This window comes from Oncorhynchus gorbuscha, linkage group LG02 (assembly GCF_021184085.1).
Source record: "Oncorhynchus gorbuscha isolate QuinsamMale2020 ecotype Even-year linkage group LG02, OgorEven_v1.0, whole genome shotgun sequence".
NCBI classification, from domain to species: Eukaryota; Metazoa; Chordata; class Actinopteri; order Salmoniformes; family Salmonidae; genus Oncorhynchus; species Oncorhynchus gorbuscha.
In genome coordinates, this window is record NC_060174.1 from 31,868,216 (window position 1) to 31,895,157 (window position 26,942).

Below are 26,942 nucleotides of genomic sequence, written 5' to 3' on the forward strand. Positions count from 1 at the left end.
ACGAAATGTGGAGGAGGAGCATGAATCTTAGTTATTGTGGTTTATTAACATTTGTTGCAGCAGCTTGTGCGTAATGTTTGGATAATAATCATACTCACTCTAAACATTCGCCAATTGCCTGAAACGGCGTGAGATGTCGGGGGACTGAAGTGGGGTCCCAGCGGCGTCATGCAGAGACGATCATTGTCTCTCTCACACTTTCTAACTAGCCATTTCATAACAGCGAGGCGAGGAAACGAGCCAGGCCAGAGCTATCAGCAGTCCATGTGGAGCAGCAGCGGTGTCCGGAGGGCTCTTCCTCTCAACATCAACCAAATAAACTGAGTGCAGGAATACAAGCGCAAAGATGAGAACAACTGTTGGAGTTAAATTCTATCAATATTTTATGAGACATGTTCGTTATATCGGGTGACTGTTTAGTCAAAGTAATGAGGCAGACGAATTGCCTCCAATTGTAGGAGAATCAGTTAATTGACCAGGTTCTCTATCTCAACTACCAGCGAATTATTGTGTGAAAAAAATACTTTAATCACACTCGTTATCTGTTACACCATCGAAGGAAACCATGCATGGAAGGCGGCATTTCCCACCAAGTTAAACAGTGTTATACGCACTACATTTGGATTAGCGTGCTGTACAACACATAGCTACCGGTATTTCGGGTGGAATTTCGGAGTGGCTTCTTGCTCGCGCATTTGCGCTTTCCTTGCGTTCCGCAGCTAAACTTGGAGAGCTCCATGCAGTCGCGAAGGTTGGTATTGGCCGTTTCTCAATATAGTGACAATTGGGCTATTTTCAGAGAGAAATTGAAGTCTACAAACTAAACTCGTAATGTCGATGGACATTGGTGATATTTCTGTCAATGTGTCATTTTTGTTTAAGGGTTCTTTCCTATTTTTGTCAGTGGACTATAGGAGACAATTTATATTGTAAAGAGTAATGATTATCCATGTGTTGATGACTCTAAATTAGCCCCTGCTTTATGTGCTAGGCTATAGATATTTTCTTTATGTAAAATGTTTTTGGGCAAAATAGACCAATTGCATACACAGTACAGGCTACAAAATAGGATTCGCAATGCAAGTTGTCCAGCTGTAATAACATGTTTTGAATGTTATTATAGGCATGGCAATGTGTTGACATATGGCATTGCTTTATCAATAGTTGTATAGCCTCATAGGCCTATGTGTAATTGTAAGTTCACCATTGTTAAGAATATTTATATGTACTCAATATGATGACATTAGGCCTACAATATCATATGCTTCTCCTCTTTCACATTGCTCAAATCAAACACCTTACGAACGCATTATTCAGGAAAAAAACTGCAATTGGAAGCATATGAGAGCTTCCAATAAAGCGCCTATCATATTTGTTTTTTGAATATATAAAAAAAGCAGAAAGAGATGGGCTTCATTATTCGCTGTGGTAGAAAGAAAACGGGAAAGTATCACGATTCAATGTCGATGACTGATTGCCAGTTGTAGGCTACTGTAGCCTAATAATTGCTTTAAAGCGCCACAAAGACAAATTCTATGTCAAATAAACGTATCCCGCACTCATAATGCCATGTGTCTGCATTCATAATGCCATGTGTGTTTGCCATATTTAGAGTTAATAAAGGTGTCATCTGTTGGAAAGTGTGAAGTAACTTCCCCGGTGTCATACAGTATAGGCTAAGACAGACCATATGTGTCTATGGAACAGATGCATTATTAGTGTACCTCCCCAAAATATAGCCGAATGACACCAATTGGAACATTGTAGTAGACTCAGTTTATGAATTTCAATCGAAATGTAGGCCTTGGTATTGTAAGCGTACGGATAGGCCTGACGTTTATATTCCAAGGTCAGTGATGGCAAAATGAGATCAAAACATCCATTTGTTCCATGGACTGATTAAGTTTGGGGTGAATGTGGTTTTATCTAGCATTACAGGAGGCATTACATGGGGGCCTTTGATATCTGCTATTAGGCCTACAGATATAGGATCTTAATTTGATCACCCTGTTGCAGGAGAACATTCCTGCAATGCAGAAATGGTAAAAATGTAGTGTATTTGAGGTTTAAAAAGGCTTCTGAAGTTTGTAATTTCCACTTTTAAATTTCATACTAGATTTTTAACGTAAGAAAAATGTAGCAACCCCTACCAAAATGTCCATTCATTATAATCCACATAATAATTCACATGTCCTGTTGCTGCAGGATTATTTTTCTGGTGTAGCAAACTGGCTCAAGTTAAAATCCTACATATGTACAGTGAGATGTCATTAAATGTTCTACAAGTCTAGGCTACATGTCAATTACCACACATTCATAAGCAATGCAAAACACCTCCCAGTCCTTACAGAACATTATGTTAAGAAATATAGCCTACTGTCACTGTAATACCACTCAAGTGGCCCAACCAAACACTAAAACACATGTAGTTCCCACAAACTATGCTGTTTCATTTGGTTTGATAATTCAGTCATATTAATCTATAGCCATTGCCCATGTTCTACCTCTTTCCAGAAAAATAGTTAGTCTGGATGGTATTTGGTGGTTCTCCAGTAGGCTAATGTCCCCAGGGTTTTTAATCAACCCCAATAGACTAGTATAACCCATAGAGATAGATAGAAGACCCATCTTTGTATCTGTGCCAAGTTAATACATGTGACAAAATGGGCAGTGCCACTGAGGCTATCTCCATTTCAAAGTAGTACATTTTCTTCTTCATTGTCTGATTTCTCCCAACTCATAGGAATCCCCACCCAGTTGACTCCTTTAAAATGGTGGACACACTCAATGGCAATGTCCATTTTGAAATGGGTTATATCCATGATGAGTAATCTATCTCAATGGGTTAACCTTATTAGCCTACACAGTATGTAAGCTTACATAACATAATATTATTCTAAATATCTTCTCATTGAAGTGCAATTGTGCAGCAATAAGTTCAATGTCGTATTACATCAGCCACCTTAATTGCCTGATATTTAAGGATAAAAATAATGGATCAACATGGTGAGAAACATTTTATGCCATACAAAGGACATGACTTGCTTTAGTGACATCTCTACTGGTCTCGTTGAGAGTGTACTAACCAGCATAACATGTAATTTGACACAGCTTAAAGAACAAATTTTGCTTAAGTATCTTAAGTATTTAAAAAAAAACTTATATCAGGATTTCTCACCCTCTTTTTGATTAGTAAGACTATTATCTTTTTTTCTGTTTTTTTTATCTCCATAATTTTTCACCCATTTTCAATTCTACACAGATTGTCACAAATAGCATCTAATTATCACTTAACTGACTCATTCTGTGGAGATCTCATTTATTTTTGTATTCTACATGATGGCTTTAAGTTGCCTATGTCACTGTAATCATTTGACATATTTTACATTGTCAGGTGTCAGTCATCATGGTGTCATAGATATAACTTTTGTACTACTATTCAGTGCTTGACTTGAGCAGGGTCTCATTTGAGCTGAGTAGCGGCACCTCAAATGTTCTACTGCTTGAGCTTCTGCACCTTTTAAAGCAGGGTTCCCCAACTGAACAGTACTGAACAAAGATGTAAGTAAATGCAACATGCAAAGTGTTGGTCCCATGTTTCATGAGCTGAAATAAAAGATCCCAGACATTTTCCATATGCACCAAAAGCTTATTTCTCTAAAATGTTGTGCACAAAATGGTTAACATCCTTGTTAGTGAGCATTTCTCCTTTGCCAAGATAATCCATCCACCTGACCGGTGTGGCATATCAGGGAGCTGATTAAACTGTATGGTCATTACACAGGGGCACCTTGTGCTGGGGACAATAAATGGCTACTCTAAAATGGGCAGTTTTGTCACTCAACACAATGCCACAGATGTCTCAAGTTTTGAGGGAGTGTGCAATTGGCATGCTTACTGCTGGAATGTTGCCAGAGAATTGAATGTTCATTTCTCTACCATAAGTCGCCTTCAATGCCGTTTTAGAGAATTTGGCAGTACGTCCAACCTGCCTCACAACCGCAGACCACGTGTAACAATGCCACCCCAGGACCTCCACATCCGACTTCTTCACCTGCGGGAGGGGCTGGCCCCTGCCCAGTCGTGAAATCCATAGATTAGGTCCTAATTAATGTATTTATATTGACTGATTTCCTTATATGAACCGTAACTGTTGCATGTTGTATTTATATTTTTGTTCAGTGTAGTTAATAAGGATGGTTCGTACGTTTCATATAAACTATATATAGGTCAAAGCACACGATGCGATGATGCGATGGTGCGATTCACCACGTTACAGGCTTACCTGCTCCAACATATATTTACGCGACATATACTATTATTTAGGTTAGCATGTGCTGTTAGCAGCAAAGCAAAACACTGTTCCCAATAAACTATTGACAAGAGACCCAACCGTGACTACAACGAACAAATCTACACATTGGGGTGTAATTTGACACTTAGGAGGGGCCGAAAGCTGGAACAACCGCACCTCATTGGGCCAGTCAGTAGTAGGCAATTGCCTAAACTGCACCTTCTTGGCACTGAGGAAGCTCGATTAAAGTGACTCGCGGTGCACCAGTCTATGGCCCGTGACGTGACAGGGCAAAAACGGTGAGGGAGGAGAGACTTCTCAAATCGAACAGTAATCTGCGCTGCTCCATTATGTTGTCAACAAGGGAGCATTGGTCATAGTTCAGAAACACATCTCTTTTCCATAAAATATATGTTCAAATTTTCCCACTAGTTTTAATTGGGAAGGCAGATTTTTTTTATAAATCAAAAGAAATCACCTTTGCATGTGAAAACATAAAATCATACTCATTACTCCACGTGCATAACCTAGGTGACTACTTCACATTTGTTTTGAGCCAGCATAGGCCAGTTGTTTGGCACTGGCTCAGGCAGGTTTTGTTTAGGATACAGCTTTTGTCAAAATGTTGTTTTCGTACCAGGTTTAGAATAATTTACACAGCAGGTTAGGATTATTTGGTTATGGTTAGCAAAGAGGTTAGGGTTAGCTATAATGCACCCCACATTTTGGGGGGATAAACACTGTATCCCATCTAGACATGACGGCTCACGCCCAGGAAGCAACTAAACGAACGCAATCACTTTTCAACCGGTGCAAAACCGGGCCAGATAAAATCGAATCTCCTCACTCCGTAAATGGAAGATCGATTGCCAGCTTTCACTGTTTGCTGAGGAATTCGAGTGCAGTCAATAGGCTTCTAGAAAGAAGGCGAAGTTACTTCGAGAGTTCGAACCAAGTTCTTGTTCGAGGACATGCCTGCATTCCTTAACTCCAGACCTCATGTAGCCTTCTGATTTGGGTTATTCAACCAGATAGACGATACGAATTTCTCCTAATTCATTTTTCCACCTTCTCATTTGATTCCACCAGGGAGAGGAGAGAAGTGCGACCCCGTGCTGGATGGATGGTAATGGGGAAAGGAGCAGGAGGACCTTCGGCGCTTGAAGTCGGCAAGATCCTTGTTGTGTTTCTTTGCCTGTTTCCTTCTGGTAAGATAATATTAGCGATACTAATTGAATCATGCCTCCGTAAACGGTGTTAATATGATTCATGTAGTTATTACAATCCTTGTTTAGTTATACTCTCTTGAGGTCTTGCAAGGTTAGCCCAGTACCACGATGATGGCAAAACCCAAACAATGAAAAGGACAAGACACATCGTTACATTGGTCCAATATTCACGGATACAATGTTACATTGAAACAAGCTTCACAGAATGGATACATAAATGCATTGTTACATTTAGCAAAAGCGTTTGCCGTCGTGCCAAAGCAGTACATTTTCTACAAATGTAGCATCCGTGTGCAAGTTTTGCAGCTCACATAGTATTAAAAATAGTATATTTGAGTGTATCAACACAAATTTAATAAATTGCATGTCAACACTGGCAAAATGCATAAAATATCAGAGACCCGTGGAATCGACTGTCGGTGCAAACAGCCACTTATTTCGCCTTTCTTGTGCTCCATGTTGTGAATTTGAGGCCTATGCTAGTCATAATAATGTTCGGTTAGTTATAGAAATAACGTCTTATTTTAATTTAACCGTTTTACGCAGCTCTAGGCTACTCAAGTGCTACACCCCGGTGCGGTTGTTTGTTTGGGGGGATGGGGGTAGGGTTTACGGATTCTATCCCTCTTTACTAAAGTAGCCTACTTTCTTGATTTGACTTTTTATTTTGGCCTCGGTCAAAAGTAAAGTTACCCTGAATTGCACATCGAATTTCCCCCTGAGCAATTCATGACCATGCTTAGGTTATTTATTCATTGATTGACCTGCATGGTTCTAGTAAAAGTAAACATGAAATAAAACTTGATCAAGCACAGCTAATAATGGTCTTACTTTCATGTTTATGAGATACAAAAATACCATATCTCCATGCCCCATAGAACTCAATTTGCCAACCTTCATTATTATTATTTTTTAACCTTTTATTTAACTAGGAACGTCGGTTTAGAACAAAATCTTATTTATAATGATGGCCTACCATTTTTATCGGTTTCTTTCAAATCACTTACTGACAAATGCAAGTGTTCCTTTTTGAAGTTTATTAGTTGCTGAGGCGGGAGTGGTGTGTCATTTGGTGGTGGTGGGGAAATCGTTGTTGTGGTGTGGTAGAACCATCAGCATTCAACTGAAAGTGTTGGCTGCTGAGTTCTGAGGAAAAGTTTGGTGGAGGAAATTAAGGCCTAAACTGAAGTTTGTTTATTAGGCGACAGCTAGGAGATCCAATTGTATTGGTATTTGCTTTTAATTACATCTATTATGTCCTATATACCCACCCCTGTTTTCATGCCCCCCCAAAGCAACTTAAATTTCAGCTCATGTAATTTAAGTACCAGGGAATGCCTGTTGAAAATTGCTTTACTCTTTGATTACGGCCTTCTGCAATGGACAGGTGGATATCTTATATCCAGTTTGAACTGTGGAATGGTGAGACCTCTCTTCTGGTCCTGGAGACCCCCCCCCCACCCACCCACCCACCCACCTATTGCCTCAACCCATTGCTGATGAAACTCAATCTAATCCCTTTACACAGGGCTAATTTATGACTCTGCTGGTCTCTTCTCAATGGCAAATTACATTGTCTTCATTCAGAGCTGGAAGACTACCCCCTCCCACATTGGCTCACACAAACTCATACCCCCTCCGGTTCACTTCAACGAGCTGGATTCTCAAATGGGAAGGTCTTTCCTCACCCCTGGTGGGGTTTTATAAAGACAGATTTCTGGCTTTTTTGCCATGCAACAAGAGGATATAGCATAAATGAAAACACTGGGTAGGATACCAATTGGTGAATTTATGCAGTTTACACTTCTGAGTAGCTTGTTTTGACTAATTCAAATCAAATTGTATTTATCACATGTGCCGAATACAAGAGTTGTAGACGTTACAGCTTACTTACAAGCCCTTAACCAACATTGCAGTTTTAAGAAAAATAAGTTGTTACAAGTATTTACTAAAATAAACAGAAGTAATAAAAAAAAATAGTAATTCAAGAGCAACAATAAAATAACAGTAGCGGGATTATATACAGGAGGTACCGGTACAGAGTCAATGATGCAACCTGTCAGGATGCTCTCGATGGTGCAGCTGTAGAACCGTTTGAGGATCTGAGGACCCATTCCAAATCTTTTCAGTATTCTGAGGGGGTATAGGCATTGTTCCCTCTTACTGACTGTCTTGGTGTGTTTTGGCCATGATAGTTTGTTGGTGATTTGGATATCAAGGATCTTAAAGCTCTCAACCTGCTCCACTACAGCCCTGTCGATGAGAATGAGGGGCGTGCTCGGCCATCCTTTTCCTGTAGTCCACGATCATCTCCTTTGTCTTGATCACATTGAGGGAGAGGTGTTATCCTAGCACAACACTGCTAGGTCTCTGACCTCCTCCCTATAGGTTGTTTCATTGTTGATGGTGATCAGGCCAACCTCTGTGTCGTCAGCAAACTTAATGATAGTGTTGGAGTCGTGCTTGGCCACGCAGACGTGGGTGAACAGGGAGTACAGAAGGGGACTGAGCACACACCCCTGAGGGTCCCCCATGTTGAGGATCAGTGTGGCAGATGTGTTGTTACATATCTTTACCACCTTGGGGTGTCCTGTCAGGAAGTCTAGGATCCAGTTGCAGAGGGAGATTTTTAGTCCCAGGGTCCTTAGCCTAATGATGAGCTTTGAGGGCACTATGGCGTTGAATGCTGAGCTGTAGTCAAAAAACAGCATTTTCATGTAGGTGTTTTCTTTGTCCAGGTGGGAAAGGGCAGTGTGGAGTGTAATTAAGATTGCATCATCTGTGGATCTGTTGAGGTGGTATGGAAATTGGAGTGGGTCTATAGTTTCTGGGATAATGGTGCACCTCATGGCTACAGACGTGAGTGCTATGGGTCGGTGGTCATTTAGGTAGGTTACCATAGTCCCTGTGCCCAAGAACACCATGGTGGTCTGCTTGAAATGTTTGAATTACAGACTCGGGTCAGGGACAGGTTGAGAATGTCAGTAAACATATTTGCCAGTTGGTCAGCGCATGCTGAGTACATGTCCTGGTAATCCATCTGGCCCTGTGGCCTTGTGAATGTTGACCTATTTTAACGGTCTTACTCACATTGGCTACGGAGAGCGTGATCACACAGATGTCCGGAACAGCTGGTGCTCTCATGCATGCTTCAGTGTTGCTTGCCTCGAAGTGAACATAGAAGTGATTTAGCTCATCTGGTAGGCTCGTGTCACTGGGCAGCTCTCGGCTGTCCTTCCCTTTGTAGTCCGTAATAGTTTTTTACGCCCTGCTACATCCGACGAGCGTTGGCCCTGGTGTAGTACGATTCACGGACAACTCCGCCAGCTGTATGTTATCCATGTCGTCGTTCAGCCACAACTCAGATAAACATAAGATATTGCAGTTTTTAATCTCCCGTTGGCAGGTTCGTCTTGATCGGAACGCATCTATCTTTTCATCCAATGATTGCACGTTGGCAAATAGGACTGATGGCAGCGGCGGATTAGGCGCTTGCCGTCGGATCCTTACATGGCACCCTGACCTATGTCCCCGATATTTCTGTCTCTTCATGCAAATGACGGGGATTTGTGCCTTGTCTGGTGTCTGAAGTAAATCCTTCGCGTCCGTGCAGTATGAGGTGAGTAATCGCTGTCCTGATATCCAGAAGCTCTTTTCGGTCATAAGAGACAGTGTCAGAAACAAAATAAGTTACAGATAGCGCGACAAAGGACAACACAATAGCACAATTGGTTAGGCGCTTGTAAAATGGCAGTCATCTCTTCCGGTGCCATTACAAGAGTGGCCTGAGGTGTATGTTGGTGTTTTTAATAATTTATCCCCCAATGTCCCTGTTGAAATAAAGTTTGTATATTTTTTTTTACAAGTTAAATTAATACACCTTGTCTTCTACAAAAATATATATTTTTGGTGATGCATTAACTTTTGCAAGTCTACTGTATCTCTTTAACTGTGAATCTCACTTTGTGTGCTGTATGTTCTTTAAGAATACGATGGTGTTCATTGAGTGTTATGAAATCTCAGAGCAGAATTGATTTGAACTTGGCAAATTGCAGCCACTTGGAATCCGCATGTGGTGGAATGTTGGGTTTCTTTACACATGAGGTCAGAGTTATTTAATGGAAATAAATGCTCAATTTGTCTTGACACTGAAAAAAACATGGACAAACTAAAAGGATGCTGCAGGGCTTTTTGGAATTACAGAAGTCTAAATAGAAGGCATTGCCCTTACATAGGTTATTGTTATAGGTTTCAAAACACACAGAAGACTAACACTTGCTTTTATTTAGAATTCTTAGTACATAAAACAACTGTCCATTGTAAGTATTGGTTTTTCCATTGTTTGTTTAACTATGGTCCTAATGTTTTCTTCTCTCTACAGTGAGTCTGCAGTGTAAGATCCTCAAGTGTAACTCTGAGTTTTGGGCCTCCACCTCAAGCTCCGGCCCGGAGGAGGAGTTCTGTACTGCGCTGCGGGCGTACAACAACTGTGTACGCCGCACCGCACGCACCTGCAGAGGCGACTTAGCCTACCACTCAGCCCAACATGGCATAGAGGATCTCATGAGCCAGAACAACTGCTCCAAGGAGGGGCCTACAACTCAGCCTCGAGCCCGGACCCCCGCTCCACCACCACAGCTACAGCCTGACAGCCAGGAGCGCTCCGATGGGCCAGAGCAGTGTCATTACGAACGCAGCCTTCATCGCCAATCCTCGCCACCCAACTACACCCACTGTGGCTTCTTTGGAGACCCGCACCTCCGTACTTTCAGCGATGACTTCCAGACCTGCAAGGTTGAGGGAGCCTGGCCCCTTGTCCATAACAAATACCTGTCTGTTCAGGTGACCAACACACCTGTCGTGCCTGGCTCCTTTGCTACGGCCACCAGCAAGGTCAGAGGAGCCTCTACAGCTCTCTATCATATTCACATGTTGAATCCATGACATATTGACTATATTGTGGGCACAGCACAGTTATCAACATCAGGCATCCCCAGACAGTCTAACTACTGATTAAGTATTCTGTGATACATTCTTTGCCAAGGACTAAAACCTTGCAAAACTACTCGCTTGAAGTAAAATGTCACCACTTCTTTTATCATAGAAATACCAACAGACCTTGCAAAAAAATTCTGAAAACACCTGTCTTCTCACTGCTGCGGAGGATACAAGTCTTCTAAGTAAAGAACTCAGAAATAGGAAAAAATATAGCTTGATAGCTAGCTATGTCCACTATTACATAATTGAGCTTCCAATATGGGCCCATAAAGGAAAGCTGTGTTAAAATGCCAGGTAGAGGTTTTTAGGAAAGGGAACATTTTGTTGTCTGTCCTGACCAAGGCTGGTACTCCTCTATTCTGCCATTTTCTTACTAAAGAAAGCCCTTTCAGGGAATGGGATAATATGTTTGCCCGCTCATATGAATCAGTAAACAGACAAATTGTACTGCAGTGATTAGTTTGTAGGAGCTCTCAAATCAAGAAATAGTATCGTAAGTAAGACCTTCATATGTAAGGTTCTGGACCTCTTTAATGTGGGTAGAGAAGTAGGAACAGCCTTCTGGACTCTGGTTAATGTTTGGATCAGTTCCATCGCAGACCAAGAGGCAATACACAGACCAATTGTTGGGATCTTGATAAGGTTTACAAATGATATGCCAGTATTATAACAGCAGTATAAATATCAAATGTTACCAGGTGGCTCCAGCCCTCTTTCTTTTTTTGTTTGTTTTGTTAACAGCCAAGACTAATGTTAGGCCCACTGTATGTGTAGCAGTCCATACCCTAGCATTGTGTGTATGTGAATTAGAAACTGTTGTTTTAACTAAGTGCTCAAGCCATGCAGGAAACGGCAGACATTTTCTCCACATTAGTTGGCCCTCATACCTCATCAATTATCATTGTTTTGCTTCTATGGTACATTGGACGGCCTGGAGGGTTTACCCTGAAATGGCTTTCCCTAACTTAAGGGGAAAACCAAGAACCCAGAGAATTTGTAGTCTGTGAATTCACTTAATATTCGGTCCACATTTGGTGAAATTTTGGCACTAGTGATTGTGTGACCAAAAGGCCTCCGTGCGCTGTATCCTGACTTCAGGGTTTACACTGAAACTTTGTCCTCAATCACATAAAGAGAAAGACCAATTTTCCATCATCAGACCTAATGATGCACTTTCAGCATTCAGGCTTTTTTCTGTACACTTAAGATAATTATATTTGTACACAGCTGTACTTGGAAACAAGTTAGACAGCTTTTTAAGTTATTCAGTCTGGACAAAGAGAAAACAATGCTACAGCCTATACAAACAAGACTTCCCTGGTTATAGATAGACCATGGCATTGCTGGAGCTCTGCTTAACATTGGCTCCTGCTGCAGTGTATGGAAACTGTCGGTTGTATACTCTACCAGTGTGACATGCTAGCTGAGTCAATGACTATCCACTTAAACGCTCTTCTCAGTAGAAATATATAAAAAAATGACTTTTGTTTAGCGTTGGTGACAATTTAGCAGCGATGGGCCACTGCTGCCAAATTAATATAGGGGAAACACTAACTACCTTCATTAAGGTTAATGATGTAAAAACCTTGTGCATAAATACAATATTTGCATGTTCTTAGATAGTTGTCCTTTGAAAATGGGAGATTGAGGGGTGGGCTGGGTGGCAGATGACTTCACGTGCTCCCCTCCCCCCTCCACTCTGAGATCAGAGCCTCTCGGCTGTACCGGACTCACTTATGTGACAACGGCTCACTGGCGTCCTAATGAAACCATGCAAGCGGAGAAGTGACCAGCCTGAGTTAATTAGCCGCAGAGCATGCTCTCCCCTACTGGCCCAGTGCCACTCCCCAGAGCACAGTTCTGGGGTTCACAGGCATGTTTTTCACCACTATGAATGGCTCGTCTTTGTGTCTGCACACTAAGGCCCGATTTAACATGGCCTATACCCATGTTTTCTGAGGCCGTTTACTTTGGCCTCCCCTATGTTGAGGCAGAGCTGAAATGTGAAACTGGGATGGGGTCTGCATTACACAAACTACTGGTGTTTTAATGCCAAAGCACAAAGATACCCCTCAGTCGTTTGTGTAGCCCTACCACTAACTCTTGTCCACATAAACATGACAATAGAGAGCCTCCATGCAGTTATTAAATTCAACTGGTGTTCAATGAGTTCATTAATTTGATGTCTATATGTACCCTTTCTATTTTCAGCCTCAAAAGGCTCCACCATTACCTGAAACGTATTGAATGAGCTAACTATTGTTGTGCTGACTGCTATTTCTAATCCCCTTTCTCTTGCTACAGTTGACAATCATCTTCAAGAACTTCCAGGAGTGTGTGGACCAGAAGATGTATCATGCAGAGACAGACGAGCTGCCTGCAGCGTTCGCTGATGGCTCCAAGAATGGCGGAGACCGCCACGGGGCCAACACGCTACGCATCGTGGAGAAGGTGCCTGGGCAGCAGGTGGAGATCCACGCACGCTACATCGGTACAACCATTGTGGTCCGGCAGGTGGGGCAATACCTGACCTTTGCTGTGCGGATGCCAGAGGAAGTAGTGAACTCTGTAGAAGACCGAGACAACCAGGACCTGTACCTCTGCCTGCACGGCTGCCCCGCCAACCAACGCATCGACTTCAGGACATTCAGGGCCCGTGCAGTGGAGGGCCACGGTCTGGGCAGGACTGGCAGCCCACCCCATGGGTTTACCTACAAGGCTGCCATGGCTAAGTGTAAAGAGCGCCTCCCAGTGGAGGACCTGTACTTCCAGTCCTGTGTGTTCGACCTGCTTTCCTCCGGGGATGTCAACTTCACCATGGCTGCCTACTATGCCTTTGAGGATGTGAAAATGCTCCACTCCAATAAGGACAAATACCACATTTATGAAAAGGATGCATTTGGGAGTAATGCAGCGCCAAGGGGATCAGATGTGTTCTCGCTAGTCCTCCTCAACTTTCTGGCTGTTTTGTTCATCTATAGTCCTCTGCCAACATCATCCTCATTATGCTAGCTGTCAGTGGGTGTGAAACAGTGCTCTCACCGTGTCATACTTCACCGCCACTGCTCTGTCCTCAGTGGCTGGTGGCCAGTGGAGTCCGCAAGCCCTTCCATGCCTCTGTGGGGACAGAGCAGCCCATGTGCAATCAAACTCATCCCAGCCATGGTTTCATCATTGTTTTGTTGTTGACATCATGTGTTGACTTCCATCTGGTGGTGAGGTGAGCTCTATGTACTCCCACCTATCATTACATTCATTCTGGTTTAAGGAATGGTCCTTTGATGAAGGAGAGCGGTGGTGAGTGAGGAGAGCCCAGGAGCCCCAGTACTTTGGATATCAAGCTGGGATTAAATCCCACATTCCCACTGGGACTGCATGCGCCTATGGGAAGTGAGATGAGATTATCTCTTGCAGAAAGAACCTCACTGGTTCCAAGCCAGTGGAGCTCCCTGTGGCTCATGGGTATGGGCTAGACGACATGACAGGGGCTTTTGTTAACCTCTGGCCAGAAGTAGCTCCCTGTTTGATGATCTTCCAGCTTTGGAAAAGCTGTAGCTTTTTGGAGGAAGCTCTCCGCCAAAAGGATGTCAGAGCAGCGAGTCTAGTTGTCTGCTGTGGAGATTAATAGCTCATAACGCCAGGTCTTTTGTAACATTGTGTGTTTGTTTGTCTCTGTCTGTGTGTGTGCGTGCGCACCTCTGTGGTTAATTGTGTGCTCCAGAAACGGTTGTGTGTGAGAGTGAGTGTTACTCAAAAGTGCAAGAAATCTTTCCTTGGGAGAAATATTTCTTAATGTTGTTATATTGCACCCCAGGTTCCAATATAGAACCATCATGGTGGTCTAGAGTCAGTTGAAACTGCCTCTGCCTGCCAAGTGGTTACTTCTAAGTGAACTGGCAGACAGTAAAAAAATATTTTCCCAACTTTTTACCTGTCAATCAGTGTCAAAAAGACTTAGTTCAAATATTGCCGTTTTAAAGTGTTAAGCATGATAAATGTATCAGGTCTAATTAGGAATGGAGATATTCATAAGGAAAAAGCCCTGAACAAACTCTACCAAGGGCACACAATGCAGAAACGCAGATCACGTTTACACAGTATCTCTCTTTATTCAACCAACCAACTTTCATGTACAATGTATCATGGCCAAGAAATATTTTTCTACAGATCATTTGTTGTCTAGGCAGTCAACAGTTCCCTACAGATGTAGGTATATTGGCAATGTGATGGGTTTGAGAAAGGTATAGTCACACTAGGTTAAAATAAAATGTTTTCCCACCCGTGGTGTGCTTCCACCAAATGGACTTGTTGCGGATACAAATCAGTGTGATGACGTAGTGCACACAAAATGTACTTTAAGTTCAATTAGTTTCCATTGTATTTTAAATTCTACCGATAGTTTTGTCACAAATTGTAGAAAATGTACCTACTCTGGTCTTGACACATGCGCTCTAGCCAACAGCTGGCAGATACAGTGCGGGTAGGCTTGTCTACATTGACATTATTATGGATAAGAGCAAGAATATTTGTCAAATGGCAGTCAAGCATCAATCATCATGTCAGACCCTCAACATTTATTGGAAAGGAGCATCAAGCTCATCACCGTACACTTTCATCACCCTGTGAAGTTGTCTGTCGTCTAATAAGCGGCATTGTTTCCCTAGTCGGAGGACACACCATATCATCACGTGACTCGAGTTCTTCGATATGACGGTTATTCTATTAATATTTTCGCATAAAGGGGTTTCCACTGCCATTTCTCTCATAATTAATTTTACCAACCCAAAACCATGTTGAATGAACAAATTATTAATCGGCATTTATAAAGTTGTATCAAAACCTCCTGTTTCTAACACCACTGTCGTGATTTGTTTTATACGGTATGATTTTACCCACATAAACTGTGGATGTAAATGTGGTTTACTGACCACTAGAGAGCAGGCCCTGTACGTAAAAGAGGGTGTTGACATGGCTCTGCTATAGGGAACATACAACTTGCATCTGTCTGTAGACCTGTTAATTTATGGCTTTAATCTTTGCCAAAGAACAAGCCCTGGTGCCAACAATTTTCCCAACAGATGAATTTTCAATACTCTCTTTCTCTGTGAACTTTTGCGATAAAGTTTCCATTTGGATTGTGTAGAACGCTGGTGTGCTACTGCTTGAACTTAGTGGATTGACTTATTCAGCGCAGCATGGTAAATAAGCTGTCAGTTTCTGGTTTTGAATTTGATCTTCTGTCATATGTGAAATGCATGCAGCTACAGCAGTGGAGGCTGGTGGGATGAGTTTTATAAGAGGACTGGCTCATTTTAACAGCTGGAATGGAATCAATGGAAATGAGTGAAACGCATGGTCTCTATATGTTAATGGTTTAATGTCGTTCCATTTATTCCATTCAGTGGTGTAAAACACTTTAAAGTACTACTTAAGTAGTTTTTGTGGTATCTGTATTTTACTATTTGTATTTTTGACAATGTTTACTTCACTACATTCTTGAAGAAAATGATGTACTTTTTACTCCATACATTTTCCCTGACACCCAAAAGTACTCGTTACATTTTGAATGCTTAGCAGGACAGAAAATGGTCAAATTCACACACCTGGTCATCCCTATTGCCTCTGATCTGGCGGACTCACTAAACACATGCTTTGTTTGTAGATGTTAGTGTTAGTGTGACCCTGGCTAGCCGTCTGGTTTGCTTAATATAAGGAATTTTAAATAATATAATAATAATATGTGCCATTTAGCAGACGCTTTTATCCAAAGCGACTTACAGTCATGTGTGCATACATTCTACGTATGGGTGGTCCCGGGGATCGAACCCACTACCCTGGCGTTACAAGCGCCATGCTCTACCAACTGAGCTACACAGGACCATGATTTTTACTTTTGATACTTAAGTATATTTTAGCAACTACATTTACTTTTGATACTTAAGTATATTAAAGACATACTTTTAGACTTTGCCTCAAGTAGTATTTTACTGGGGGACTTTTACTTGAGTCATTTTCTATTAAGGTATTTTTTTTTTGAACTTTTCAAGTATGATATTTGAGTACTTTTTCCACCACTGATTCCATTCCAGCCATTACAATGAGCCCATGCACATCCCACCAGCCTCTACTGATCTACAGTACCATTTTGATGTGTTGTAGTTTCTCCATTTCATTGTCTGTGTAATTTCATTCATTAGTAAGCATAAGGGCTTGTTTAAATTCGTACAGCGGAAGTTCAGTGCGATAGTGAAATTGAAAGGTAATTTCTGATTGAGCCGGCACATGCAGCGTATATCGTGAATGCAGTGTTTATCGTGAATGCAGTCTCCACGAGCCAGGAGCTTTGCCTTTAAATGTCAATCATGCTATAGCGCTGAACTTTCACGATACAGATTTAACCCAGTTCTAAATTTTGAAGCTGGAGGTACTAATACTTCAAAGGCATGTTATATGAAGAAGACACTGAACCTTTCATTCTGGTTGGATCTTGATTTGCATTATTTGTTGTATACCCAAGTAAGGATAAAACCTTGTCAGACGATTTGCTTCGGGGGGTTTTCCGATTTCATCTCGGTTTAATATTTTTGGGTTTTACCTTCCTAGTCCCTTAGCACTCATCTATTAAACAACTTAAAAGGTAATATATCCTTACACTGAAGTATTTGGCCTAACTACTGCTATGGGAGCATGTGCAGTTTGTTCTTAGTCTGGCCTTAAAAGATGATCAAAGAAACAAAAATGAATGTAACACTGAATCTTGTGATTATAGATGTAATTTGTATTGTGAGTTTGATATATGGTTCTACATGTGTAATGTGTGATTGTATACATGTTTGTTGTTGAATTGCTAAAATATTGTATTATCTGTTGTGTTGAATTTATCACTACAGTTTTGTATATGAGAAAAGGTTGGGTGAATGTGACCTTTATTTAAAAAGGATTTAGTGAAAACGTGAACATTACAAAGCTGTTGGGTTGTCAGGGCCTAGTTTTCAGCTATCCATTAATGACAGGAATCCTATACTGGTTACTGTAGTTTTAGAGCATTCCTTTACCTGCTCAGTAACAGACGAGTTAACCTTGATTCCATCCACCTTGATGTCTACTAAGGGAATACAAGGAAGTTTTTGGTGTTCATGTCTTTCAGTTTAAAGCACTTTATGTTTTTTCACTTGGCTCTTACTTGGTTTGAACTTGATTGTGAATAGAGGTTGCCAGACTTGTAACGGTAGAAAAATATGGAATAAAAAAAAAAACATGTCCGATTGGGAGAAGCCAGAAAGATCAAACTGTGTATGTAGGACAAAAGCAGCGCCACAAACTGTTTATACTGTAAATTATTTATTAAATAAAAGACAGACAGCACCCAAAGTGAACCTCATGTTTCATAGTGATAATGAACTACTTAAGAGATGAAAAGCATTGTTAAAATTCTTGATTGAGTGGTGTTGCATTCAGCGCCTTGATTTGCTTAGTTACACTGCCCCCTGGTGTACGCGTTTAATGGTATGAATACATTTGAACTGCTCCGGGGGAGTTCTGACATCATACAAAACAAGCATCTCGATAGTGATCCAGTGAATAGCCATGGATGTTCATATTAGCATATACAGTGCATGCCGGAAGTATTCAGACCCCTTCACTTTTTCCACTTTGTTAGTCTTATTCTAAAATTGATGAAAGAAAACATGTCCTCAATCTACATAGAATACCCTATAATGGCAAAGCGTACAGGTTTAGACATCTGCAAATGTATTCAAAATATTAAAAAAAAAACATGTATTCAGACCTTTGCTATGAGACTCGAAATTGAGCTCCGGTGCATCCTGTTTCTAAAACTTGGAGTTCACTTGTGGTAAATTCAATTGATTGGACATGATTTGGAATGGCACACAACTGTCTATATAAGGTTTCACAGTTGACTGCATATCAGAGCACAAACCTAGCCATGAGGTTGAAGGAATTTTCCGTAGAGCTCCGAACAAAACATTTCTGCAGCATTGAAGGTCCCCAATAATATAGTGGCCTCCATCATTCTTAAATGGAAGAAGTTTGGAACCACCAACTCTTCCTAGAGCTGGCCACTGGGCCAAACTGAGCAATAGGGGGAGAAAGGCCTTGGTCAGGGAGGTGACCAACAACCTGATGGTCACTGTGACAGAGCTCCAATTCCTCTGTGGAGATGGGAGACCCTTCCAGAATGACAACCGTCTCAGCAGCAGCGGTCCAACAACCTGATGGTCACTGTGACAGAGCTCCAATTCCTCTGTGGAGATGGGAGACCCTTCCAGAATGACAACCGTCTCAGCAGCAGCAGTCGTAGAGTGGCCAGACAGAAGCCACTTCTCAGTAAAAGGCAGGACAGCCCGCTTGGCACTTAAAGGACTCTCAGACCATGAAAGTAGATTCTGGTCTGATGAAACCAAGATTGAACTAGTTGGCCTGAATGCCAAGCATCAGGTCTGGAGGAAACCAGGCACCACTCATCTGGCCAATACCATCCCTACGGTAAAGCATGGTGGTGGTAGTATCATGCTGTGGGGATGTTTTTCAGCAGTAGGGACTGGGAGACGAGTCAGGATCGAGGGAAAGATGAACGGAGAAAAGTACAGATCATTGAAAACCTGCTCCAGAGCAATCAGCACCTAAAACTTGGGCAAAGGTTCACCTTCCAACAGGACAACGACCCTAAGTACACAGCCAAGACGATGCAGGAGTGGCTTCAGGACAAGTCTCAATGTACTTGTGGCCCAGCCAGAGCCCGGACTTGAACTCGATCGAGCATCTCTGTAGAGACGCTCCCCATCCAACCTGACAGAGCTTGAGAGGATTTGCAGAGAAGAATGGGGGAAAATTCCCCAAATAAATCAAATCCAATTTTATTTGTCACATACACATGGTTAGCAGATGTTAATGCGAGTGTAGCGAAATGCTTGTGCTTCTAGTTCTGACAATGCAGTAATAACCAACAAGTAATCCAGCTAACAATTCCAAAACTACTACCTTATAGACACAAGTGTAAGGGGATAAAGAATATGTACATAAAGATATATGAATGAGTGATGGTACAGAGCGGCATAGGCAAGATACAGTAGATGGTATTGAGTGCAGTATATACATATGATGAGTATGTAAACAAAGTGGCATAGTTAAAGTGGCTAGTGATACATGTATTACATAAGGATGCAGTAGATGATATAGAGTACAGTATATACGTATACATATGAGATGAATATGGTAGGGTATGTAAACATATTAGGTAGCATTGTTTAAAGTGGCTAGTGATATATTTTACATAATTCCCCATCAATTCCCATTATTAATGTGGCTGGAGTTGAGTCAGTGTGTTGACAGCAGCCACTCAATGTTAGTGGTGGCTGTTTAACAGTCTGGTGGCCTTGAGATAGAAGCTGTTTTCAGTCTCTCGGTCCCAGCTTTGATGCATATGTACTGACCTCGCCTTCTGGATGATAGCGGGGTGAACAGGCAGTGGCTCGGGTGGTTGTTGTCCTTGATGATCTTTATGGCCTTCCTGTGACATCAGGTGGTGTAGGTGTCCTGGAGGGCAGGTAGTTTGCCCCCGGTGATGCGTTGTGCAGACCTCACTACCCTCTGGAGAGCCTTACGGTTGTGGGCGGAGCAGTTGCCGTACCAGGCGGTGATACAGCCCGACAGGATGCTCTCGATTGTGCATCTGTAGAAGTTTGTGAGTGCTTTTGGTGACAAGCCAAATTTCTTCAGCCTCCTGGGGTTAAAGAGGCGCTGCTGCACCTTCTTCACGATGCTGTCTGTGTGGGTGGACCAATTCAGTTTGTCTGTGATGTGTACACAGAGGAACTTAAAACTTACTACCCTCTCCACTACTGTTCCATCGATGTGGATAGGGGGGTGTTCCCTCTGCTGTTTCCTGAAGTCCACAATCATCTCCTTAGTTTTGTTGATGTTGAGTATGAGGTTGTTTTCCTGACACCACACTCAGAGGGCCCTCACCTCCTCCCTGTAGGCCGTCTCGCCGTTGTTGGTAATCAAGCCTACCACTGTTGTGTCGTCCGCAAACTTGACGATTGAGTTGGAGGCATGCGTGGCCACGCAGTCGTGGGTGAACTGGGAGTACAGGAGAGGGCTCAGAACGCACACTTGTGGGGCCCCAGTGTTGAGGATCAGCGGGGTGGAGATGTTGTTGCCTACCCTCACCACCTGGAGGCAGCCCGTCAGGAAGTCCAGTACCCAGTTGCACAGGGCGGGGTCGAGACCCAGGGTCTCGAGCTTGATGACGAGCTTGGAGGGCATTATGGTCTTAAATGCCGAGCTGTAGTCGATGAACAGCATTCTCACATAGGTATTCCTCTTGTCCAGATGGGTTAGGGCAGTGTGGTTGAGATTGCATCGTCTGTGGACCTATTTGGGCGGTAAGCAAATTGGTGTGGGTCTAGGGTGTCAGGTAGGGTGGAGGTGATATAGTCCTTGACTAGTCTCAAAGCACTTCATGATGACGGAAGTGAGTGCTACGGGGCGGTAGTCGTTTAGCTCAGTTACCTTAGCTTTCTTGGGAACAGGAACAATGGTGGCCCTCTTGAAGCATGTGGGAACAACAGACTGGGATACGGATTGATTGAATATGTCCGTAAACACACCAGCCAGCTGGTCTGCGCATGCTCTGAGGGCACGGCTGGGGATGCCATCTGGGCCTGCAGCCTTGCGAGGGTTGACAAATACAGTTGTGCCAAGCTTGTAGCGTCATACCCAAGAAGACTCGAGGCTGCCAAAGGTGCTTCAACAAAGTAGAGTAAAGGGTCTGAACAATACTTATGTAAATGTAATTTTAGTTAAAAAACATCAAAATTTTCATAAACCTGTTTTTGCTTCATTATGGGGTATTGTGTCGATTGACGTTAAAAAACTATTTAATCCATTTTAGAATAAGGTTGTAACCTAACAAAACGTGGAAAAAGTGAAGGGGTCTGAATGCACTGGAAATGTTGTGGGAAGGGTCAAGATTCCCAATGACATCATTAATAGCATTCTTAAAGCAATGAACCTTTATCATAATTAGACTGATTGTTGGTCTTATACTTTACTAGATGAATAAACAAGTGACAATGCTTTTCATAATGTAGGAAAGTTTAATACATGTCTATTAACATTTTTACAGTACATTTCATGTGAAGTGGCTTTCACAAATATAAATTATTTCGGCTTGTTTTCAAGAGGACAGGTCCAGGGACTGTAGCGTGGAGAGAAGGAAGGCGGTGTTGGTTGGCTATTCTTTGTAACAGATCTACCCACAGAGGACATACACAGATTCACCTGTGTAATGCTGTTTATCCTTTTCCCAATAACTTATGGGGAGTTACAGAAGAACATGACAAACTAAACAATTTGTTCCCACCTCCAGTCTTCACTTAACAAGCATTCCACAAATCATCCATTGAGAAAAGTCTCAAAACATGACTGTTTAATACTGCATCATTGCTGTAGTAGAGTACACTAATGTACATGAACCCATATACAGTATGAAAATATACACAAAAATAAGGCACAAATGGAGAAGCACACCAAAACACCAGAAATCATAAGAACCAGAGCAGGGCCAGTCTCTGGTTTGGCACTGAACCAGATTGACCAATAACAGCATGTCATCAACCACATCCGTAAACACTCAAATGTCCCTTTGAAAATTTACCAGAAGTTAGTTACATTGTTTGATTCCCAGCGACAGCAATCTTTTAACTTTAGAGAAAGAGAAAATGATTTCCAGTCTTCTCAAACACCGTTCAATACTTTTATGGGTGGAATAAAGCGGTAGAGTGCAGTACTTCTAGTGCAATGTAAGATGCAAAAGTACCATTCATACATAAGACACAGAAATATGGTTGAAATAGCTTCATTCTTTGCACATCTACAAATAAAATGTTATTAGGGATAGCTTAAACATAGTCATAGTGTTCTTCTGAACCTTTGCACAATGAATTACCTTAAATACTGCTTAGAAAGTCGTCCTTTCATTAGGTCCTCAACTTATCAGCGAGTAAGTGGTTTTTATCAACTTAAAGAAACTTGCAATGATGAATGTCTTTTCAGAAGAATGATTATCAACAGTAATGAGAAATGCTCATTAAAACCTTTTAAATAGTCATTCTGAGGACTAGGTACTGGCAAGCTGACTAACTTACTATTCTCCACTTCAATTTAGACATACGGATGCACTCCCATTTGGATTTGGGGAAGAAGGTGCATCTCTTTATTAAATGATGATAGTTGCACGACCATCTCAACATTAAGATTCATAAACATTTGAAGGTGAGGGTGACATGATAAATATAACATTTTTACAGAAACATTTCCTATGGACATCATAATGGCATAAAGCTAAACACAAAAAAGGAAATCAAAGTCATGGTTCCTTTGGGAATAATCCCATACCTCTAACAGTCAAAAAGGCCAAATACTGTAGGCACTTTTATGTTCCAAGATCAGTCAACATCAACCTTTTAGGCATTGTAAGCTTTCCCCAGATAATAGTCCATGGGACTAGTGATCCACAGGCATTTTACAGACTCACCACTAACACTGACTGATCACCTGTCATTTCATCTAAAAAAAACATCTGTAATAGATTTCAATATGGGCACAGACAGTTCACTACCACAGTCACATCCGGAGGAGGGGTTTGGAGTTTGGTGTTTGCTGGTAAACAGAGTATTTGCGACTGAGGGTGTGTCAGGCCAAGCAAACCAGTGAGTCTAGCCAGCCCAGACCTGTCCTTCAGCAGCATGTGGAGTTCACACTGTGTTCATCACCTGAACAAAATACACTCACATTGTCCTTCAGCGACAGTCCTCATGTCTTCCTGTTGTTCCAGTTTAAATCAGCCGAAGCTGCTTTCTGCTCTGCAGTCCGCTCTGCAGTTGGCGAGCGAGAGTCCTGGGGGGACTTCTGCGCCTGTGGGGAGCGTGGGTCCAGCAGTGGGGGGGGTTTGTTGTCTGGATAGGGCCGGGTGAAGTGTTCTGGCCCTGCTGGCCCCGGGGGCCCCCTATGCTCTGGCATCCTCACCCTGAAGTCTTGGGGATGGCCTCCACTCCCCCTGAAGTCTTGGGGAGGACGGAAGTCATCGCCACGTCTCCGCTTTGAGTCTGGATGTCTGGAGCAAGAGGGATGATATCTTTCAGAGCTTACTACTACAGAGCTACAAGCTATCGCAAGTCATATGGTTTTAGCATTACATTTCAATACAAACCTCTACATTATTGTGTTTGAAAAGGCCTAATTCTCACCTGTCGTAATAGGCACGACGGTCCCTGTGTTCTCGGTCGCTGTCATACTGGTCATACGGCCTCTTCCGAGGGGAGCTGCTGCTGCCGCCACTACGGTAACTACTAGAGCTGCTGCGGTAGGAGTCTTCACGCGGACGACGGTCACCATAGTGATGGTCCTTATACCGATGGGCGTCATATGGATGATGCCGCTCGCTTTGCCAGGGCTGGTTGCTATTTCCAGGGTAGTTGTATTTACGATCTCGCTGCCAATCTCCTCGATCTTTTATAATAAGATAAAATAGTGGCCCGTGAGGTGTCGTGCTCATATAACAAAAAAAATGGATAGAAATCCACACAATTGCTGCAAAGTTGTAGAATTGTGCATACTTCATACAAAATAAACAACTTACCATCATTTCCAAAGTGTCGCTTGTTGGACTGGTTGTAGCCTTCTCTGTGGGGACCATGGGGGGATGTTGGAGAGGGGTGGGGCATGCCTGGATGAGACTTGGACGATGGCTGGGTGCCGGTGGAGTCTCGACTGGAACCAGACGCCTCTGCTCGGAAAGTCTTTTTCCTGCCTGACGGGTCATCCCCCTTTTTTCTATGCTCCTTCTGAAAATTAGCAAAGGGTCAAGCACAGGACCAAGCAAAAATAACATTTGTCTGGTTGTACTTGTTACAGAAGCCTGTGAGTTTTCATACTAGGAGAAAAGAGACCAGCTCACCTCCTCCTCCCGAGACCGCTTCTTCTGAGCCATCTTGTACAGCTTGTGAAGCTTCCTCGCTCCAAATTCTGTGAACTTAGACACAAAAATCCAGAGGTTCCTGCCAAACAAAGACATCTTGGTAAGTCATGTTAAGTCATAGACTTAACCTTAATATGGAGAACTATTTTAATGAAACTCAATGGCATCAGAATTAAAAACATAGATTGACCTAAATGACCAAGGAGTTGGTTTCATAATCAAACCTTCAGTGCATACACCGAGTGTACAAAACATTAGGAACACCTGTTCTTCACATGACAGACTGACCAGGTGAAAGCTATGATCCTTATTGATGTCACCTGTTAAATCCACTTCAAATCAGTGTAGATGAAAGGGAGGCGAAAGGTTAAATAAAGCACTCAATTGTTTCCCGTGTGTATCAAGAATTGTCCACCACCCAAACGACATCAAGCCAACTTGACACAACTGTGGGAAGCATTGAAGTCAACATGGGCCAGCATCCCTGTGGAACACTTTCAACACCTTGTAGAATCCATACAAAAAAGGATGCAACTCAATATTGGAAAGATGTTCCTAATGTTTTGTACACTCAGTTTATAACTTATGGTTGGCTGAGGGCTTACCGACGCCATGTTTTGACATGCTCTGGGTCGCTGTAGGCTTTAAGACACTCAGTGATGCGGTCTCCTATCTTCAGCAGGCAGGTGCGTGTGTGTTGGAGCTGCTCCTGAACAGACAGGCCCTCGTCAGGCTTATCCAACTGTTTTAAGGCCTTCTTCACTGGCCTCATGCGCTCCTTACACTGGACAGACACACACAGACAGTTTACTCCGCTAAGTACAAGAGAGCGCCAAGCCAAAGATGATCCATGTTTCAATTATCCTCAGCTGTAACAGAACATCCATTATGTTTGACATATTAAATGGCTTATTGACACCTACATTAGTCTTCAACGTAGTTCATATGTTTCCTTATCCTGTCCATGCCGGTGGGTAACTAGCATGACCATGCTCTAGTCGTTACAGGGTGCAATAACTCACTATGCTGAAGTTCTCTTGGTCCAGCTCATCGTCCTCCTCTCCGATGGGAACAGGGTCACTCCCAGCAGTAATGTGGACCGGCCCCTGGGGCTTCTTCCCTTTAGCTCCTTTTGCCTGAGACACAGATAAACAAACAGACACACCACCAAGCAGGTTAACACAGATCTCCATACAAACACCTGCACAGTGACACTATCCCTCCCGGTGATCTAGGAGCAATCTTATAACCTAATCTGTACACCCCATCTTGCTCCTAAATCCACCATCAACAACACAGACAAAGCTAAATGTTCCCCCATTTGTTTGGAAACAGAAAAGGTTAGTGGGTGTGAGATTGTATACTACCGCAGCACAAGGCATAAAGTTTGCCACTGCCAAAGTACCTTTTCTTTTTTTGGCTTCGGACGTTTTTTGTCTTTGTCCGCGTCCTTCTCTTTTTTAGGAGTTCCGTGTTTTTCTTTGTTCTCTTTGTTATCCTTTTTCTTCTGCCTCTTCTTTGTGGGAGTTTTTTCAGTCCCGTCATCCTGGTTAAATAAAGAGTAAACAGTAAATAAGTAAACTAGTTCTGGTTGACTACCAACAAAGACTACATCACATTTCCCTTGTTTTCTCTATCCCGGTATTCTGTAACCAACAAGAAACTCCCTTGTGAAAAGGCTGGTGGTTGATAGGCAGGTAGAGCTGGGTGTTTTGAGATGACTTACCCTCACCTCCCCTTCCTCTGAGGGGTTGTCTGACATGCGGGGGGAGGAGATGTCATTGCCCTGTTCATCTTTAGGGGCCTTGTTCTCTTTCTTCAACCGAGGCTTCCTCTTCTTCACTTTGGCCTGGGAGGGGGGGAGAGATATGATGAGCCAATGGGGTATATACTGTGCAGAAACCAATACCAGACAGACTGTACATTTATTATTTAAGAGAGGTCCTGTTAAACAGAGCAGCCATGTCTTTTCTAACCTCCTCCTTAGTAACATCTTTACAGTCCGCTTCTTTCTTCAGCATCTTCAGAAGATAGTCTGATCTGGCCTGCAACTGCTTCCCTTGAGGTTTCTTCTCTGGGTCATCTGGGAGAATCTGTGCATATAGAATACAATTTGTTAACAGGAGCCAATCTAACGCACAGCTTTATAGTTTCATAGAGTTCCACAGCTTTCTGAAAACATTTTTTAGTCTGACATTCTGATGGTTACCTTGTCTGCGAGTTTGAGATCGGGGTCGGTCTTCATCAGATCCCAGTTTCCATAGCCATGCTCATAGACCCCCAGCAACAGTTGAGTGTCATCTTGCAGATCCCAGTCCACGTCAAAGTGAGGCACCTTCACTCTGCAGGTCAGTTGGAATCTGTGGCGAAAAGAGGAGAGGTGGTCAAACCCTCTGCTACTGCAGCAAATCATGAC

The 26,942-nt window shown here is 42.6% G+C and overlaps 2 protein-coding genes across 6 annotated transcripts in view; one reads left to right on the forward strand and one right to left on the reverse strand.

Annotated features, from left to right (window-relative positions):
• Positions 1-61: 61 nt before the first annotated feature.
• LOC124000883 (repulsive guidance molecule A-like) lies at positions 62-16,022 on the forward strand. The gene is made up of 4 exons (XM_046307566.1): positions 62-751; positions 5,384-5,502; positions 9,905-10,416; positions 12,826-16,022. The coding sequence occupies exons 1-4, from the start codon at positions 738-740 to the stop codon at positions 13,531-13,533; spliced, it is 1,353 nt and encodes a 450-aa protein (XP_046163522.1). The 5' UTR covers positions 62-737; the 3' UTR covers positions 13,534-16,022.
• A 5,602-nt stretch (positions 16,023-21,624) lies between these two features.
• The window catches only part of chd2 (chromodomain helicase DNA binding protein 2), a 31,045-nt gene continuing 25,727 nt past the window's right edge, over positions 21,625-26,942 (reverse strand). For all 5 annotated transcript variants that reach the window (XM_046307583.1, XM_046307609.1, XM_046307573.1 and 2 more), the window contains 10 exons: positions 26,736-26,886; positions 26,503-26,619; positions 26,253-26,375; positions 25,932-26,072; positions 25,549-25,662; positions 25,132-25,310; positions 24,506-24,605; positions 24,188-24,392; positions 23,796-24,057; positions 21,625-23,662 (listed from right to left, as the gene is read on the reverse strand). In XM_046307583.1, the coding sequence (XP_046163539.1) occupies positions 23,362-23,662; positions 23,796-24,057; positions 24,188-24,392; positions 24,506-24,605; positions 25,132-25,310; positions 25,549-25,662; positions 25,932-26,072; positions 26,253-26,375; positions 26,503-26,619; positions 26,736-26,886 (1,693 nt within the window). In that variant the 3' untranslated portion in view covers positions 21,625-23,361. The remainder of the gene's footprint in view (positions 23,663-23,795; positions 24,058-24,187; positions 24,393-24,505; positions 24,606-25,131; positions 25,311-25,548; positions 25,663-25,931; positions 26,073-26,252; positions 26,376-26,502; positions 26,620-26,735; positions 26,887-26,942) is intronic.